Raw genomic sequence first — 20,073 nt, forward strand, 5'->3', positions numbered from 1 at the left:
AAAAAAAAAAAAAAATTCTGTATGGGAGAATAACTTGAAATGTAAACTTCATTTAATTACAACAATTAAAAAAAAAAGAATCCTAGGCTCTACCCCAAAATTGTTGGTGGATTCCGTAAAACCAAAGTCATCATTTTTAACTCAATAAGTGCATATATACTCAAAAGCCATACTTTTAACAGGTTTAGTAAAAGAATTGCATTAGTGTTACCCCTAATCCTGTACTGCAATGTGCTACCCCTACATAGGAAAATAATTCCTCAAAAAAACAATTTACTCAAGTTGATTTTTTACACTTTCCTTGCAGAGACATTTTCTTCAATAATATCTATATTATTTTAAAGTCTATAGCATGCTGTATCGATTTTCCCTCAAGTATTGGAGTAAAGACCCCAATATCAACTCTCGGTTTTGGAAAAAAAGACTTTGGTAAGCAGATACCAAACACACTATTTCATGATTAATCTTTGTGTGCTAACCAAGAGGTAGACAGTTCAAATCCACCAGCAGCTCCTTGGAAACTCCATAGGGGAGTTCTACTCTGTCCTATAGGGTCACTATGAGTCAGAGTTGACTCGATGGCAATGGGTAAAATGGATGGAGGGGGGTCAAAAACCTGTAGCTAAAAATGAAATAAAAGTATTCAACTTCCCCCTACAGTCCCTGGGTTGTGCAGATGGTTAACGCATTTAACTGCTAACTGAAAGGTTGGAGGTTCAAGTCTACCCACAGGTACCTCAGGAGAAAGACCTGGCTGTCTACCTCAAAAAAAAAAAATTCGGCCGTTGAAAATCCTATGGAGCACAGTTCTACTCTGACACACATGGGGTCGTCATGATTCAAAATCAACCCAACAGTAACTGGTTTGGTTTGGAACTGCTCCCTGAATAATGTCCTACTATTTTGGTAGCTGTGGGGGTCTTGGTCTGCCTCTTTGCTCTTCATCAACACACTTCTGCAGGCCAGCTGCCTCTAGACAAGCCTTGCCCACTTACTCATGACACCCAGTCTGAATTCTCATTTACAGGAAAAACTCTTTGGGATAATAAACACACACACAAGGAATCCCACATAAGCTGCCTAAACTATTCAACGTGGCCCTTCACTTATAAATAGGAATCAATAAGCAAGACTCTCCAGACATGTGCGGAAAGCCAAAAGTATGAAGGAAAAGGACCAATTGTTAGAATCCAACTTTTAGACCAAACACACTCAGAGAATTAAATATAAATGTTATACACCGTAACAATGCAAACATAATATAATTAACAAAATTGGAATTGGAGAGTGGAAAGAGAGATGAAAGGAAGGCTGGGTGCACCAATTTCCTCATATTTTATAACAAAGAGTCAATAGGCACCATCTGAGAATGGCACATTAAAACAGAAGGACACCATTTAAGTCAAAAGCAAGCACAAAAGAACTAAAAATAAAATAACAGAAAATTGGGAGGTAGGAGAGGGGGATGGAGTCAATAGATACACTATTTATAGCTGATCAAATAAGAAATAGAAACATAATACCCAAAGTTATATGGTAACTACAGAAGAAAGTGTAACAAGAGGCTGCCTCTGGAGCAGACCTAGAGGGTGGGAGTGGGATGGAAAAGAAGGTTTTTCCTTTTTCTTGTAAACCCACCTGTTCATTTTTATTTTTAACCACATGCATGTCTCCTGTAATTTAAAAAACAAAACGAAAACTAGTCTAATTTTGAAAGTAGCATGGCACAGAACAACCAAAGCTGTTGAAGTTTGCTACTTTTGAGTGAGATGTCCTGGGCAAGAGACCTAAACCTGAGTCTCAGTTTCCTCAACTGCAAATTGGGAAAAACGTCTTCTTCATGAAATAGTTTTGAGAAGATTAAAAGGAAATAATTTACATTACAGAATGCAGCATAATAAATACTGGTGAAAGTTTTTTTTAACCCCTTTTTCTTCTTTTCCAAACACCAACACAGCCACCTCCAGGGTACTTGTCTCAGAGGAAGGAAGCTCTCGTTGGGATCCTGTGCTGGGCTAGTATGCCTTCGTCTCAAATCAAATAGGTCAGTCCACTGTCTTAAAGAATCTTTGCTTTTTTATTTTTAAACTCTAAAACCGCACTTTGTCTCTGGGTGCAAACATGCAGACTCAACTGAAAACAGGAAGCCGTTCACTGACACTTACTCAAACTCCGAGAGCCAGCCAAATCCACGAACACACAGCAAGAAAGATAAGCCTATTAGGTCCCTAAATCTTAGGAGAGATGTTGCTCTGCGACAGCCAAAAACATCTCTACTACTGGCTTGCTGCTGATGTCTACGATCTGTGCAGTGGGCTTGAATTCCCTTGGGTGAAAGTACTGCCCCTATTACCATGCAAATACTCTTAATTTATAAGGGCCTTTCCAAAGTATTTAATGGAGAGCTTGATTTGAAAGGGAAGAAGGTCAGGAAACAGGTTCAAAAATGGGACAACTACCCACAGAGAGTAACCTTAGGAGGGGGCCCTGTACAGTCAGGATTGTCACAGCATTCGGGTGCTGAGTGACCACAGAAGAGGGCTGGAGGTGGAGGTAGGTGGGCACAAAGAAGAATATTTTTTACCTACTTCAAGGCATTGCCTAGAGCCATGCCTATTGCATGTTCATGGTCTGGCTGAGCCTTTTATTCAGCTGCAAGGGCTAATACTATATAATAAATGTCTCTAGGACAGAGCTTCTCAAACTTTAATGTGTACCTAGAGATCTTGATAAAATGCTGATTCAGATTCAGCAGGCCCGGGGTGGGGACAGAGATTCAGCATTTCTAACAGCTCCTAAACCAAAAAAAAAAACAAAACCGTTACCATCGAGTTGATTCTGACTCATAGTGACCCTACAGGACAAAGCAGAACTGCCCATTGGAATTCCAAGTAGTGGGTGGTGGATTTGAACTGCCTACCTTTTGGTTAGCAGCCGAGCTCTTACCACTACACCACCAAGGCAACGAACAATAAAACCAAACCCAGGGCCATCAAGTCAATTCCGACTCATAGCAACCCTACAGGACAAAGTAGAACTGCCCCACATGGTTTCCAAGGAGTGCCTAGTGGATTCGAACTGCCAACCTTTTGGTCAGCAGCCGAACTCTTAACCACTACGCAACCAGGGTTTCCAAGGGAACAGCTCCTAGGTAATGTTAATGCAAAGGCATATCTACAGAAAAGACCGCCTCTGGTAAGCACAGAAATTGTTCCCTAGCAGAGTGCAATGAGCACCCAAGAGCAATCTCTAAACTGAACCACCACTACCACTACCCCCATCTCAAGATGAATAGACGTTGATAGCTGTGATCCGTCAGCAGAAACGCCTTTCCCTCTCTTGTCCGGCTGCCTCAGTTAGGTGCTTTTCATATTTGCGGCACCTCAGAATGTCATTCCACTCATTGTTTGGTGGCCCCTTGGACTTGTGCCCGGGAGCAAGTGCTCCCCTCTGCCTACCCCACCCCCCGCACCGCTACGCCTCTGTACCCCCTCCAAACATCTGACATCCATCTTTTAGATAACTGTACCATGATATCAGCTCAAAAATACAAGTAAGTCAAGCTCGTTAATCTTTCACTTAACACATTATGGCCCTACATGAAAATTACAATTGTACCTTCCTTGCTTTCACTGATGAAAACTGGTCTATGATGTGCTCAAAGTCATTTTTTTCAGTTTCTTCTCTTTCTACACTCAGCAGAGCAAGATCACACAGTCTGCCTTGACCTGTGCAGGCTCTCAAATATGAAAATATTACTTTCAACTTGTCGAATGATCTCTCACACTGGCAACTGAAACTGTGATGGGTAACAGAAACTGCTAAGTCGAGCGCCCCCCCCCCCACTTCAAGTGGCACCCAGGGCACGTGCCATACCTGTTATACCTCAGATAGACCTCTGTCTGACAGATGCTGCCGGTCTGCAGACGATACTTTGAGTAGCAAGGGGCTAGAAATCTCTTCCTTTTAGTGCAATACCCACTACTATAACCCACGCTCTCATCATCTCCTCCTGAACTAATATTTTAGTTATGGAAGTGGCGAAACGTAGGAGTTTCGAGAGTGGAGGCCTTGGAGTCAGAAAGACATGAATTCAAATTCCAGTTCTGCTATTTAGTAGCTATACAACCTTGAGAAAATTACTTAACCTCTGTCTCTCTACCTGAGTTTCCTTGACTGTCAAATAATGGTAATAATATCTACCCCACAAAGATACTATCAAGATTAAAAGTCAATAGCGTAGCAAAGCGTTTAGCTTTCTGCTTTCACTGGACCTCCACACGGTCTCTTTGCTTTAATCCATCCTACATTTAACTGGCAGAACAATCTCCCTCAAATTTGCATTAATCACCTAAGTATATTGCTTCAGGGACCTCTCAGTGACTACCAAATCAAAGGCAAACTCCTTAGTTTAGTTTGGTATTCAGCTCGTACTGTCAACCATGCACCTACCTGCAAGACCTTTTCCATCCCTCTCCCCTATTCAACATCACCTCTGATTATTCCCCATAAAGCCTATCTTCTCCAGGTAAATCACCTAACTGCTACCATTAAACTTACTAATTCCCAAATCTGGATACAAGCATCTGGAGCTTTAGGGAACTTCTAAGTAAGCAATCACCTGGTCCAAACTCTTCATTTCACAAACCAGAAAATAAGAACTCACAGAGGCTGCGACTTGGCGGGACAAGAAAATTATCAATTTGTATGAAAACCTGGTTTCTGGACTTCTACTCCAAATGTTCTTTCCAGCATCTTTACCCACTGACTCTCCAGCAAACCTCAGGACTCATGCAAAATTCACCTGAATTAAAGATATTCCCTCCACAATTTATTCCACAAACCTCTCAGAATTTAGGCATAAAGCTTATGCTTTGGTTTATTCCATATGATGCCAAAAATTACAACTGATTCAGTCAACAAATTAGGGAGAGAAAAATCAATGAAACCAATCATTTACCCTGGTTTAGACCAAATAAAATGAATATTGTAGCATACAGTATTTACTATTTTTGGAATCTGCCTTACTATAACTTAGATTGCTAGTTACCTTATTTTAGGTGATTGTCTTCTCTTTCCATCTACATTACATGTTTCTAGAAAACACGAACTTTACTGTATTTATCTCTGAATCCCCAGTGCCCTAAATCCAGGTATTTAGCTCCTTTTTTCATGTACTCTGTAAATAATTGCTAATTTACTATAATAAAGACGTATTATCTTTCATAAAGTTGTGTTTTATTACCTTCGCAACCTTTCTTATCTAGTCCACTTTACTATGGTCTTATTTGCCCACTTTGTTATATTCTGATGTATCTTCCCATTCAAGGGCATAAAACTTAGATGGTTTTCAATAGCTATTTGATTTTATTTATTTATATACCCCTTTGTATTACAAAAATATTTCATATCTGTGTACCTTACATCCCCAATCACACTGTATCACCGTGAGGGTTAAAAATATGTCTTTTATCATTTCCCCAAACTATAACCCACCCCCACTACCAGAGTACTTGAAACTGCTATATACATTACAAAATTACTAAAGTAATCATTGTTCTTATAATGACAAAACACGCACAAGCTAGCAATTTGGTGCATTAAAATAACCAAAAAGGTAAAAATAAACATAACTGCAATAATAAGACATGTTATATATCAAGAATGTGTGCAAGCTGTGAACTAATTTAAATGCTCAATAAAATGTAAAAATATAATTTTAAGTATCAAAAACTACATGTTAGTATGGTAGAAAAACACTTACCCTAAAAGGAAAGCTATTGAAAGAATCTTTTTTTTAATGTTTTGCTTTTTTTGCTTTAAACACTGCTTTATATTCTATGGGAACCCGGGGAAAAGTAAGGCATCTACTGCTTGACTTTTATAAGAAATGGTTAGGGCCGCACCTAGTTTTACACAAAAAAAAGTCTTCCTCAAAAGTTTGGTACACTAAATTTATGTGCGTGCACGGGAGTAGGTTTATATCTAAACCTGCATTATACACCTTATGGGAACTCATTATTTATAGGCATCTTGGAGAGAATCCTTTTTTAAGCAATTGTTTGGAATAAGTGACTTACACATTTTATAAATCTAAATTTTCCCACACTTTTTTCAAGAAAGGTATACCAAAAAAGAACAAATATGTATTATTTAATACTATAAATTATGATCAAAGCAGATTAGCCTTTTTTCTTAATTCCTAAGCTTTAAAAAATAATTCCACTCCTAAACTAGTATTTTTTCTCATAAACTTCTCTCTCTGCAATACCCACAGCTTTCAGTAACCTAAGTTATTTGGGAATCTTTAAGTTAGGAAGATACCAGGACAGTAAGTGACTGTTTTCTATCTTCTGCTTCATTTTAGCCTTCTTATATTCACACCCTACAGGGTCCAGATTCTTATCCACAAAGTGATTATGGTCTAGGACTGAATCAGATTTGTAACAAACGTCCACCGGGATCCTCTGACCTATCATCGATGGGCAGAGCCGATATATGTCTTCTAGCTCACTGAATTCTTTCACCTCACCTCAGGGACTTCCACAGTGCTATATGTTAGACGCTTTCTTTCACAAATGATGAAAACGAATGAAAAATGATTTCAGAATAGAAATGGAAACCCAAGTAATTACACAGTGTTTAAAAGCTACCCAGTATTTACCACCCTAGTACCCAAACAAACATGCTAACGTGTACAATTCTTCTTTAAGGTTTTGAGTTTCATTATCTCTAATTTTATCTGATTATTTACATGCACTATTTATATTAACACTCTAATATATTCAGCCACACAATAGCAAAAACTTCTAACAGAAATCTGCAGTAGTCTAGAAAATATTATTATCTGTTTGGTTGTAAAATTTTCCAGGAAAAAATTCACAAAGCTAATAAAATTAAATTTCTAATGAGAATTTTTTTCTAAACATAACCACACCAAAATGAAAATATGATAGCAGTCATGCAATCATTCAGAAATAAAGACCTACACTTTTCCTTTAAAAGTAATTTAGCATGTTATTTTCTCCTTTTTTGCTATTGGTCTGAAAATGTATTTCCTCTCCAAAAAAATAAATAATGTGTTTCCAAAGAGACAAGAAAAAATTACAAAGTACAAAATTTTTATGCTACAAGCTATACAAAAATCTGTCACCATCTATGTTACAATTCTAGTCATCAACAAGGTGTTTTTTTTTTTTTTCAACCCTCCACTCAAAAATCAATTATATCAACTCTTCTGTATAGAGAAGCAGCACACCTTTCAGGCAACTAGTATTAATGAGTAGACATGACTATAGAATCTCCATCTGTTTCTCTGACAAAGCTGTGGCTACTCTAGTCTCTCATTGAAATTCCATTAATCTGGTGTACCAACGTCCAATGTGAAAATCAAAACTCCATCTAACCCTTTATCAGCTCACAATAACCTACAAGTGAACTCTGCCTGTTAGCATGCAGCCAGTTATGATTTTGCTATCAATCAGGCACTTGGCCAATTAAAAACAAAAAAAAAAAAAAGGCAGGCTGGAAACAGTGTGTCTGGAGGGTTTAGAGACTTTGTTTTTCTTTTCTGTTTTCATCTCCTTTCAGTTTCTACAGGGTGTCTGGACTTCCTGAGATTATGCATTATTCTCCTTAGCTGTGATTTAATTGCTACCAGCAATCAAGTCGAAGCATCACTGAAGTGTGCTTGAATTTCATTAGAAGATATAACTTATGCTACTTTTTTACAGTACCTAATAAACCATAAAGAAACCAAAACACATATGGCTTGAGGGAATAACTGGAAAATTAGGTGGCCACTTGGGAACTGAGTGAACTTTTGAACCAGAGGAACAGAGAAAAAGAAATATTAAAGGGAAAGACAGATTTAGAATGCACACAGAGATGTGCAGGTTTGACCTTTTCAGTACCTTGAAAATTACATTAGCATTATGAAAAATACACATCATGTTTGGAGTTTATAATCCATCAAAGTTCAGATACTTTTGTTAGTGCCTACCATAAGGTAAAAGTCAAAAGGACAAAACAACAATCTGATTTGACAAAGGCCTTTTGGTGACCTCTGCTAATCTGGTTATACTTATTGTTAACTGTATTATCTTTTTATAATTAATACATCATTAGACTGAGGTCACATAATGAGGGAAAAATTATTCAGCAAAGGAAGAAGAACACGTACAAAATATAAATTGTAGGGGAAAAAACTGATATGACTAGATGATATTTTAGAGTAAAAATGAACAGTCCAATGGTAGTTTTTAGATTATTTTATAATAATATTCTTATAAGAAAAGATATAACTATCAAAAACGGTATTTATATACCTCAAATGAATATAGTTAAATTTTCAATCTGCTTAAGAATTGCTTATTTAAACACTAATCAAAATGCACTTATATTTAACAAAAATTTTGCTATTAAATAATTTCTTATTAAATATTAAATAATATTCAAAAATTGACAAAGTAGTCTTTAACCATCAAATCTTTTTCGAGCTATTAATCTATTTCCTATATACTTGGTTATGAAAACAAACATGACAGTTTATTCATAAGAAAGAAAATATGATAACCATGTAAAGACATTATAATTTAACTACAATTCACTTTCTCTAACAGTTCACTAGAAGATTTCCGGCTCTTGTAGGTATTTAGTTGTTGAATTTCTTAGGTTTTAATTTTTTTAAGAATGCACATAATGCTCCCTTGTGCATCAAGATATTTGTTCTTGTGAGAAACCCTAAGTATACATACTCTATAAATATATTGTATGTGTATGCATACATATATACGTATGTGCACGTATATACGTTCTTGAATATAAATATTTTCTATGTGTACACACTCATTCATATCTACTATCATTTTACAGAGAAGTAAAACATAATTGCAATGTGTTTCAAAAATAGTTCAACTTAAACGATAATTCCTAATTTTGCTTGAAAATATTTCATCAGTCGTAAAATATTTTCTACAAGAAACACTTCTGAAGACCAGGTTAGAAAGGGTAACGTTCTCTTTTGAAGAGTAAGTGTTGACTGAAGAGAAATGCTGTGTGTCTTTTCAAAAGATGGGACAAGAATATAAGAGAAAAAAATTCCCTCTTAAAAATAAAAATTAAATGTTTTCTAAAATGTAAAATTCAACATAAAATGAATACGATCATTGCTACACATTGTACAAAGTTCTGAATATAAAAAAAAGATTGTGTTGTTCTGAATCTGGTTAGAATGTTTATCACTTATGCACGTACTTGACTTATCCCTGTTCTGCAATAGACATAATTTTATACCTCATAAAAGCAATTTATGTTTCCAAAAGGAATAATCTGGATAACATAAAATGTGGAGTGCTCCGCTGCAGGAAGCATATTTTCATTCAGCAATTGTATTCAGAGATGGGACTGCACAGTTTGATCATCATATAGTGGCAGAAGGCATTATTCATTTCTCTGTCTATGTGAAACTTTAAGTGCCACAAATTAATATGCATGGCTAATTTATCAATACACATTCTTAATTTATAACTATATATCACCCTTATAAGGTTTCTATAACACAGGTGCACTCAACTAGCTATAACAAAGAAAACTCATACTATACTAAACGTAAGTATCATAACTTCTACAACATTCAATAGTTTTTAGAAATTACTAAGAGATAAACAATTTTATTACTAATTCAATTAATATAAAACACTATAACATCACTGCATAATGTAGGGTATTTTTAAGTGACAATCAGAGAAATGAAAGTGTGTATTAAAAGAAGCATTTGATGAAAACCTGTTTCAATGTGAAAAAGCAATGTAGAAATAACTTAATATTTTATGAACTCATTTTGTATGAAGTTTTCAGAAAAAAACAGATCAAAAACCTGTTTCATTATTTATAAAATTAATAATACAACAAAGCCATTAAACAGCACAATAAAATTAAGCAAGAATCTGATAATATTAAATTAACCAACAAACTGTTACTACTACTGATAATACAGTGATGCAAGCTCTCCTAAGAATTCTACCAAAGAAAATTGCCTAGAAAAAGAAGCAACTACATACTTAGGAATATCTCAGTATTCTTTTAGAACCACTAGAGAGAGCTCTTCTGTTCCTTAAAAGGTCCTGGTAAAGGTAAGTTAACTGAAACGTCTGTGTTTATGTGCTTTCTGACAAGACTACCACCTCTACACATTGATTCTTTGGTGTCAAAAGTATATTCTATGAGAAAATGTCACATACCATCAGAGGGGGCGTCATCATCTTTATCAAATCGTTCTGAGGCTAGTGACATCGTGTCTGGGGTCCCAGTAAAAGGGTCATCATAATCTTCCCCATCTTCTGCATCACCTGTAAAAGAACCGAAAAATGTCTTTTATAATTTAGCCATTTAAAACAATGTTACTTTGTCAGAAGAGGTAAATTTATTATTAAATTCAGTCACTGACATGGAAGAATAAGGAAAACTTTTTGAACTGTAAGTAAAAACAGGTCTTATTTTATATCCAATGCAATTCAGATGTAGTAGGAGTTTTTCAAGGTAAGTATATGACTGCTTATTTTTTATACAAGAATATAAGGTCCCAAAGTATGACGGTGTCTACAAAGAAGACTACAAAAAGTAGTAGCAGGGTAAAACAGAATATGTATTCAAAAGAAAGAAGAAAATGCCAATTTAAAAAAAAAAAAAGCAGGAAAAATAATTCAAGTAATACCATTTATCTACTCAATAATTTATTATGACAAGAATTTGGTGATTTCAAGTTATGTGATCATTTTATATTTTCATTTAAAATCACAGGATTATATGAGAGAAGATTATAAATATCTGCATTGCAGAGAGTAGGAATTCTTTAAAGGGAAAAGCTGCTCTAAAACTCATATAAACCTTATAAATTCAAATAAATTTATTTACAAACTACACATCTTCAATTTTTATTCAGTGATATATCACCATTTTTTAAATGTTTTGGCCAGCTTTCTACTTGATTTCCAAATCCTAAATTTTTTGGGTTTCTTTTTTAAGTCATTCAACCCCCACAATAGGACCTTGTGGTTTGGGTTTCTACTTCCCACTCCCCCTAATATTCAGTTAAAATAAATATCTCTTTTAAAAGAGTGAATCAGATTATTTGCTAGCCCTGTTATATCTGAGCACTCATTTTTTCACCCCAATTCAACAACAACAAAGAAAAATGTATGTGTAATATTGTATCAAATATCTACCTGTTAAACAATTCAAGAGAAAACCAGCCACTTCAGGTATTACCCCAAAAGCATAGTGAAAATCCCTGCAGGTATCCTAGGGTATCCATATTATTATGTTAGGACCAGAGTTCCTGGGCAGGTCCAGATTAAAGCTAGTAGTCCCTCCAAAACGATATCTGTATCCTCTGACACCGTCTGAGGGGTGTTAACATTTTTTTTTTTTTTACTATATTTTTGGTAGAGGAAATAGTCTCTTTCAAGACAACACTGTCAAAGTACTAAGAGAACCAATGCTTATCCCTATTTTCTTATAACTTTTCTATTTCATCAGCATTTATCATCATGATCCTGGAAGTAAAAACAGGAACAACCTCCATCAAGACAAAGTGGATGACAGAAATGACTACGTTGTTGTCGTTAGTGATTCCACCACTACGTGCATTGTACATGGTGATGTTTCTTCCCTGATTAAAACTCCAAGAAACACATATAAATATTACCCATTCTTCAGATCTCAGTTTCTCTTTCTTTCCAGATGTTCAAAATACCTTTCAGAACCTTCAGTGATCCCTTATATTTCTCTTATGAAGTGAAGAGTGCTCTAATATAGAATATGAGGTAAGAAAGACTCTCACAGAGCGCTAGTAAAGTATGTTTGAACATGGAATGACAGTTCATGGGATATATAGTAAGGGTCACAAAATTCTCAACGGCTCTTAGTTGTTGGAGTATCCTTATATACTTCACAAAGCAAGAATTTTTGTAGTATGAATATTCTAAGGACATTTCACATCATGTGCTGTAATATAAATCTCACTGTGAAAAAAAGAGCAGTAGGATACTTCAAATACACCAACAAAACTTAGTACTTCGCACATGACACTATTATGAATATAAAAACACCGGGAAAGCCAATGAATATATGGAAAGGACCTCGGGAAAAAAAGTCAGATGCTTAGGCTTAAACCTATTAAACTCTACTGGGAGATAAACATAAAAAAAAAAATTAACTTAAAAAGTTTTGAGAATCAGAAGCAGTTTATTATCCTTTTATAGTATCTATTACATATAAAAGGAGTCCTGGTGGCACAGTGGTTAAGCGTTCAGCTGCTAACCAAAAGGTTGGCGTTTTGAATCCACCAGCTGCTCTGTGGGAGAAAGATGTGACAGTCTGCTTCCCTAAAGATTTACAGCTTTGGAAACCCTATGGGGCAGTTCTACTCTGTCCTATAGGGTCGCTATGAGTTGGAATCAACTCGACGACAATGGGTTAGGTTTTGGGTTTACTATGTATATATACATGCATGCATGTGTGTGTGTGTGTATGCATATACAATGTGTATGTATGTGTGTGCACACCAATCTATGCACACACCAATCTATATTTGGTATAAAGATTTAAAATATTACTAACGCTATAAATTCAACAATACTTAATATGAGTTAAGAATATTTATTCTACACAAACTGATTAAAGACCTCTGTGGTGGTTGTTTTTCTAAAAACCTTTCCTGGTTTATATATTAAAGTGAAATTTTCAACTTACCCACTCTAAGAACTGCAGCTAATCACAAGTGTTTTTTGTTTTTTGTTTAAATCAGTATGATATTTGTATTCATCTAAGACAAAATAAATTAGGAAGTGCTATAGGCCTCATTTCTTCCTTTTGTTTACAGCTTTCCTTGGATTAATTTAGAAAGTAAGGAATCTCTGTAATACCTGTATAGGCTATCTGCTTTTTAACCTGCATAAGTTGAAAGGACACATCATTTTTCAGTATCTTCTTCCTCATCTTACTGTTGTTCCAGTGATGACCCATTCCTTTTTGCCCTCCCTACATTTTTTTTTCAGCCCAATAAAGGGTGAAAACTCCTGTCTCATAAGGAGCTTTAACTGAACACAGGGGTCACTGTTGAGTAGTGCAAAGCACTTCTCCCCAGGGGCTGCGTATTTGCAGCTATACCTGCAAAGACTTCTATAAATTAAGAGGAAAATGTTCAACTTGTGTTTATGTAATAGAAAACTGAACTCCAAATCAACAATGGGCATCAGGTAAATGTATCCAATACAATTTACAGACATAATTGAAAGCATTATAGCCTAATCAGACATCTAAAAGAAAAGCATGCTCAAATGAAATGTCTACAGAATCATTAGTTGGCAGCCATTCAATCACAATCACACATGTCAGTGGTGCCTTGAGCCTGTGCCAATGACAACAGCATAAATTTTGCATCTCATTTCTGTGGTCATAAAATTAACGATCAGTTTAAAAATACTTCTTTGTAAAAGTTATTGCGTAAAGAAAAGACATGAATGTGTCCCTGTTATGTACTCACAAGGATAATTATGGGGTTGTTGCTCATTAATACTGCTTCTTGTTTCCCTAGAAAAGCATTTGATTTACCCCACAACTTTCAAAAGTTTAATTAACGATACAAGTTAGCAGTCTAAAAGGCAATGATCCAAGACTTCCCTTCCTATAATAATTTCAGTGGCAACTTAAGTACCACAGCAAAATCAAGGTTTAATAATACCGCTGCAGCACGTTTCTATGAAAACTATTTTAAAATTTATAATAGTTGGGATCAAATCATTATTATCCATTCTGCTTTATATGGGTCATCATCAATTAACATTTTACTAATGCCTACATATGCTGCCCAACACCAAACTGAGCAGACACACTCTTACCACCATTGAAGGTGGTTTAACCAGTTTGCTACTTGTTTTGTCTAACACAGTCCTATTTTAAATAAAATCAAGTAAACATTAAATTAAATTATATACCTAAAATTTCGCTGATAATCATTCCATCTTACAGAGCATGAAAGACAAACTTGGGGGAAATATTACTTGAGTAAAAACAAATTAATTTCTAATTCTCTACTCAGTTCACTTAGTCAAACTAATTTCTCAAATTATAATATACAGCCAAATAGACAAAATTAAACATTTAGTTTGTCATTTATTAAGAGAATATATAGTTTAATTCTAAAATTTTGAAGGTTTTAGGTCACCACCAGTAAGAGGATTCTCCTCATAACTTCTACGATAGGAGAGCTAATTTATAGCGTGCAAACAGTAAAGACAACTTCTCACATCAAACTGAGGCAGAGCCTAAAATTAACTCTTATTTTTCAAGGACTAATTTTACTAGTATAGGGTCCATAATCTCAAACATGATTATTGCATTTGTATAAGGCCTGGAAGGGGGGTGGGGGCTGTAAATTATTTGCTCAGATTTCATAGTGGAGCTAACTTTCAACAGAAGACAAACTATGTTAGGAAGGGCACATGGTACAACCTGCAACCTTCTGACTTTTCTGCTGTTCTTAAGGACTCTATTAGGACACACTAAAATGGGTTCCTTCTTACCTAGTAACTTCACTATTTAAAAAATTAGTCCATTAATAAACTTAAGAAATAATACAAATAAGTCAAAAGGAATTGCCTTCTAAGCAAATCTATGTATATTTAACAATATCAATGGCATCTTTAGGACAAAACCTATTAAAGATTTTTTTGGAATGAGAGGAAAAGGGTTTTTAAAGACGAAAACCAGAACTTTTTAGCTATGGCATCTAAATGAATCAAAAGCAATTTATTCACATTTTTTAAAGCTGTAGGCACTAATACTTTATAAATTTGAAAAAATATTCTCTTGAAATATTTGTTAATATGCGTGCCCTTCTTTTAAGAATTATTTCCTCAAATTTATTTAAAAACTGAATTAATGAATTAAAATTTATTTAAATCCTCTTGATAAATGAAGCTGAATCTGAGAATACATATTAATATAATATCTATTGAGCATCTACTATGCGTCATATACAGGTATTTTCATATTATCTTATCTAAATAAATCATTCTATAAAGAAAATAATCATACCTAAACCATCACTAGAGTAAAATGAGACTAATATAGGGTCAAGATACAACTATAAGTAAAACTTCTTTTATTAGAAAATTCTAGTTTATACTCAGTCAATAACAGCCGTTACTACAAACAGTAATACATTTTCATTGCAAACAATAATTATTTTAAATCATATTTAAAGATATCTGACTTTATTATGAGATATTATAAATTCTAAAATAATCAGCATAATTCTAGTGCATAGAACCTAATTCAGGATTACATTTTACAATACTAGGTTACATGGCAGCACAGAATAGGAAACGAGGGTTATGTAGTTACTCGGTCATGTACAATACTTTGAAGGATATAAGAAGAAGCTCTATTCTAGATAATATAGGAAATCTTCAAATGAATAACGGGGACTAGACTAAGCAAGATGGGTTCTAGTTGCTTAGATTCAAATATTTCCTAAGTATAACCAAAACTAAGGAATTTAGGAAACCAACTGATAATGATTCAAAAGTCCCAATTTGTCAGACTTCCTCAATGGGGCACTACACTTGAGTATATGAGGGATAAGATGAGAACCTTAAATTAAGGGAATAAAAAGGGAAGTTTCAAACCAACAATTTTCTATGAAAATGAATATGAACAGTAAATGGAAAATTAACTTAATGGACACGCCTCAATTACTAGAAGTCAGTGTAATAAAATAAGTGTCTACCAGTACAAATTATTCTCACCAAAAAAATGGAAACACATATACAAAAAAAAATCTTATATCTACGCAGTTTAGTGTTTCAGCAATTGTACTAATTCAATTAATTTTAAGAACTGAAATACCTCAAGCTGTGGGTTCTACATTAAATCTCAAGATGGAGCAAGGAGTGGGGAAAGTATCTAGAGTGTCAAAGAGGGGAGGGAAGTAAGGAAGGAGAGTAGGCATCTGTGTACACTAGAAAAACTAACGACTGACTTGTTAGAAATGAATACATCTGAATTAATTCATTTTATTTAAGAATTCTCTACCTGGTATTTTTTTCTCCCAACAATATTAAAATAATACTTAACTGTTATCTAAAAAAATTAAGAATATGAAACAAATAGGGGTATAAAGGTAAAAAAGGAGAAAAACAGCCTCTTTTCACTTCATTGTGACCCCATATTGACCTGAGTGAGTGAGAAAGAGAGAGAGAAAGAACACAAAAACAGCCAAAAGAAATCTTGCCTAGATCACCTTGGATGAATACAATTCAAAACCTTCAGGGGAAAATGTAAGAAAAAACAAGAAAATCGCCCTATTCAAAACATACTTGGAACTGAATTCACTAAATGTAGAGATTCAGATTATTAATACATTCCTATTTTAGGAAAATGTACCTAGAATAATTGCTTTGCAGCTATTAAATCTGTATTAATTTCCCTTTACTATTCCTAACAAACTATAGGAATAGTCTTTTTAGAATAAAGCTAAATATAGTTTGAGAGTACAATAGCATAAAATTACTCAGCCTCTCATATTTCTCCAAGGTGCACATCTAATTTATCCCCAGGCTTACTTTTGAGCAGGCATTCTTGGTGATTAGTTAACTAAATACACCAATATTGACTACAAATGACTTATTTAGAGGAAAACGATTATGGGGAATCACCGAATTCTGTGTTAGTTGAATTTTTATTCTAGGCTCATTTTTCAATTTCTTATCACATACTATATAAAAATTTCCATTTTCTTTGGAGAAAAAGAATATTCAGTAACGTAATTTTAATAGCTACACCCCTGAGCAAGTCTTAAGACAGAATACCAAAGGGAAAGTTCCCACACTATTACTGAACCACATGCAATTATATGATGACTTCATATTACCAAGCTTTCAGAGTTTAAATTTTTTTAATGTACAAATAATTAAGTCATATCATAAGTCAATAAATAATCACTGGAACAAAATATGCCTCTTAAGAAGAGAGGAAGAATTTTATATCTAATATTCCCCTATAAATAAAGCACTGTATAAAAGTTATTACAATGAAAATGCATAAATTCATTATTTCTATATTTGACTGAGCAAAATGCAACATGATTAAACCCACGGTTTAGGATTCACTGTAGAGTACAAAAAAGTGGGTACTTGCAGGGAGGAGTTTCCTGCCCTTCTCTTTATTCAATCGTGTCAAAATTTTGAATGGGCGGGTAAAATATCTCATCTCATATCCTCCAATCTAAACATACAGGACACAGTGATCTTGATGATTTAAAGTACAAAAAACTGTGGTTTCCTTTTAACTCTTTGATTTTAGGTTTGTCTGGTTAAGTGCTTGGTTTACTGAAACTGTCATTACCCTCCCACTTATCAGTTGGTACAGATATGAATTGCTCTGTGGTTATCTGCTAACCCCAGTTAGAAGATGCCATATTATGTTTTTCCCCTAAACCCAGGACCTAACTCCTTGAAGGTTAACTGATCTCATGCTGTGACCCTCATACCAGCGTCCACAGGCTTCAGGTCATGACCTATGAATTAGCATTATGGAAGTAAGGGCCATTCCAGTTTCCCTTACAGAACTGAAGACATGAAGTAGTAGAACTTCCTACCCCTTTCCTGACCTGCTTTTCAGTCTGCTAAGCAACTGTCCCTCAAATGTGAAGGAAAACAATCAAGTAACCAGCACTTCCACATATTTCAAGAAAAAGAAACTCAGTTTTCTTCTTTGAAAATCTGTATGGCACACATTTATTCATATCAAAAGTAAGTATCACACGGAAAATAAAAACTAGCATTTGAGAAATATTTTATTAATGTTCTCAAATAAAAATTGATATTGTTTTTAAAACAATTATTCTTCAGAAGCACTGCCTATGAGCACCCAGCCAACGCTCTCCTGCTCATACCATTACTACATGTAATCTCTGCAGTGTTAAATGGTGTCAGGCTAGTATCTCCCCTCTGCTTCACCAAATTATTCCATGTGTAACTGCAGGCATATGCCTCTCTTATCAAATTTCTGCAACAATGTACTCTAAGAAACAAAAAACTAGGAATGTTAAATACAGATTTCTGCATCGAAAGGTTGTAAACAGAGTAGATTCTAGATACCCTTCTTGTTTTCTCAGCAGGGGGAGCTAGCACTCTCATCTTGAAAGTCTAAGTAAACAATACAGAAATTTAAATTTTGATCCCAATTATCAAATTTCAGTATGTGTTAGATTATCCTATTGAAAATTTTCACAGAGGACAAAAAAATTTCAAGTCTTACAAACTTGAAAATTTACCTTTGTCTTGAAATTCCTGAAGATAACTGCAAAATAAAGCAAGAACACTGTATTTTAAAATGAGGGTTGACAAATCAAAATAAGGCTCAATCAATGGCAAAAATTCAAATACATTTTTAAATATATATTTTAACTATACATTTATTTCTTATCCTGAAATGACAATTCCAAAAAACATGAATTTACAATGAAAGTATTTTTAAAGAACTACTTTATAATAGTAAAATCAGGAAACATCTTTAATACATATAATTTATGTTACTGTTATTCACTTAAAGTACTAACAATTAAAACGATTATATTTTTCATTGAAGTATTTTCCATATTTATATTAAAATCCTCAATCTGCCTTATGACATATAATTTAAACCAAACATACCCTCATATAATCAAAACAAACAGTTAAATTTTACTAGAATGCTTAGAGAAATATATAATCAAGAACCTTCACAAAAAAGGGTATTATGATAAACATGTCAATTTTTTTAAACTATTACAGTAGGAATTTTGTCCTCTAAAAATACTTAATACCAATTATACTAGAACATAAAAAATTTAACTCCATGATAATCAATTCCTTATTAAAATGTTAATTACAAAGTTGCTTCCAAGTAAGAAATTAGTAATAAAATCCAAGTGACTTACATAGACTTTACATCTTTTATCTTCTTAATAAGGGATTCTCTCTTTTCCTTTGCTTTCTTGGATAAATTTTCTCCTTTCAGTACGTCTGCTACAAATGTTTCAACATCTAAACACGAAATACAAGAAACAGAATACAAATTACAGGAAAGAATCATTGTTCGTGAAGACAAATAGGACAATGATTGTTTCTACCCATAAGTGTTAATATCTGTACAATTTGTTATAGTTATTTATCAATACAAAGCATAACAGTTAAAGTATGTTTCAAATACTAAATTGGACAAATCTGTTCACCACTTAGCTAATAAAATTTGTATGCTCTACTTATGCTTAGCACAGCAAATGCTATTTGGATGTTTGGCATCATTAAACCAGGAAGAAGCACACAAGTTTTAATAAACTATGGTGCCCCATAAAACATACTCTCGCATATAAAAGCAAGCACTGAGCTTTTACGCATGTGTTAGTATCATTTCAAAGTATTCTATAAGTCCTATGTGAGCAGGTCATTCACAATATTATACCAATATAGGCTAATGTCTCCAGCAAGGACTTGTTTTTCCCAGTGTAATCCATTTTCAGGTGCACACAATGTTTAATGCTTTAAAGAAAAAAATAAATCCCTTTTTTCTAGCCAGCATTCCCAAATCTCCTCCTCCCTACCTGCCCCACCCACTCTGGCCACCCTCAAATAAAAAAGATAATCAGTTGTGTGATTTTGTGAGTTCTTGCTTCCTGCCTTGGAATTATTACCTGGAAATACTAGATAAAATAAGTGGTAAAAATAGATTCTTCCACTATTTAAAAATATAGTAGCCAAGAGATAAGATTTCTACGGCCACATATAACATTTCCATATAGCCTCTTCAAAAAAAAATTAGCAAACTTCTAAATTATTCTGCTGTCTAGCTCTCTCTAGTGTAAAATTCCAACAAATCTCTGCTGGTTAGATTTCTATAATACCCTCATTCTTGTTGTTCATAAAATACCACACAACTTTAAATTAATTTTGTTTCAGAATTTCAAAGCTCACTGTGAGATAGCTAATACAGAGGTTATCATATTTTTGTAAAGTAAGCATGGCTGTA

General features: G+C 34.2%; 1 protein-coding gene across 1 annotated transcript in view; it reads right to left on the reverse strand.

Moving 5' to 3' along the window:
• SKAP2 (src kinase associated phosphoprotein 2) overlaps positions 1-20,073 on the reverse strand; it is a 181,840-nt gene that overhangs the window by 152,686 nt on the left and 9,081 nt on the right. The window contains exons 2-4 of the mRNA XM_004377474.2: positions 18,986-19,091; positions 18,341-18,366; positions 10,242-10,349 (exon numbers count right to left, since the gene is read on the reverse strand). Of these exons, the coding sequence (XP_004377531.1) occupies positions 10,242-10,349; positions 18,341-18,366; positions 18,986-19,091 (240 nt within the window). The remainder of the gene's footprint in view (positions 1-10,241; positions 10,350-18,340; positions 18,367-18,985; positions 19,092-20,073) is intronic.

Source organism: Trichechus manatus, unplaced genomic scaffold (assembly GCF_000243295.1).
Source record: "Trichechus manatus latirostris isolate Lorelei unplaced genomic scaffold, TriManLat1.0 scaffold00050, whole genome shotgun sequence".
Classification (NCBI taxonomy): domain Eukaryota; kingdom Metazoa; phylum Chordata; class Mammalia; order Sirenia; family Trichechidae; genus Trichechus; species Trichechus manatus.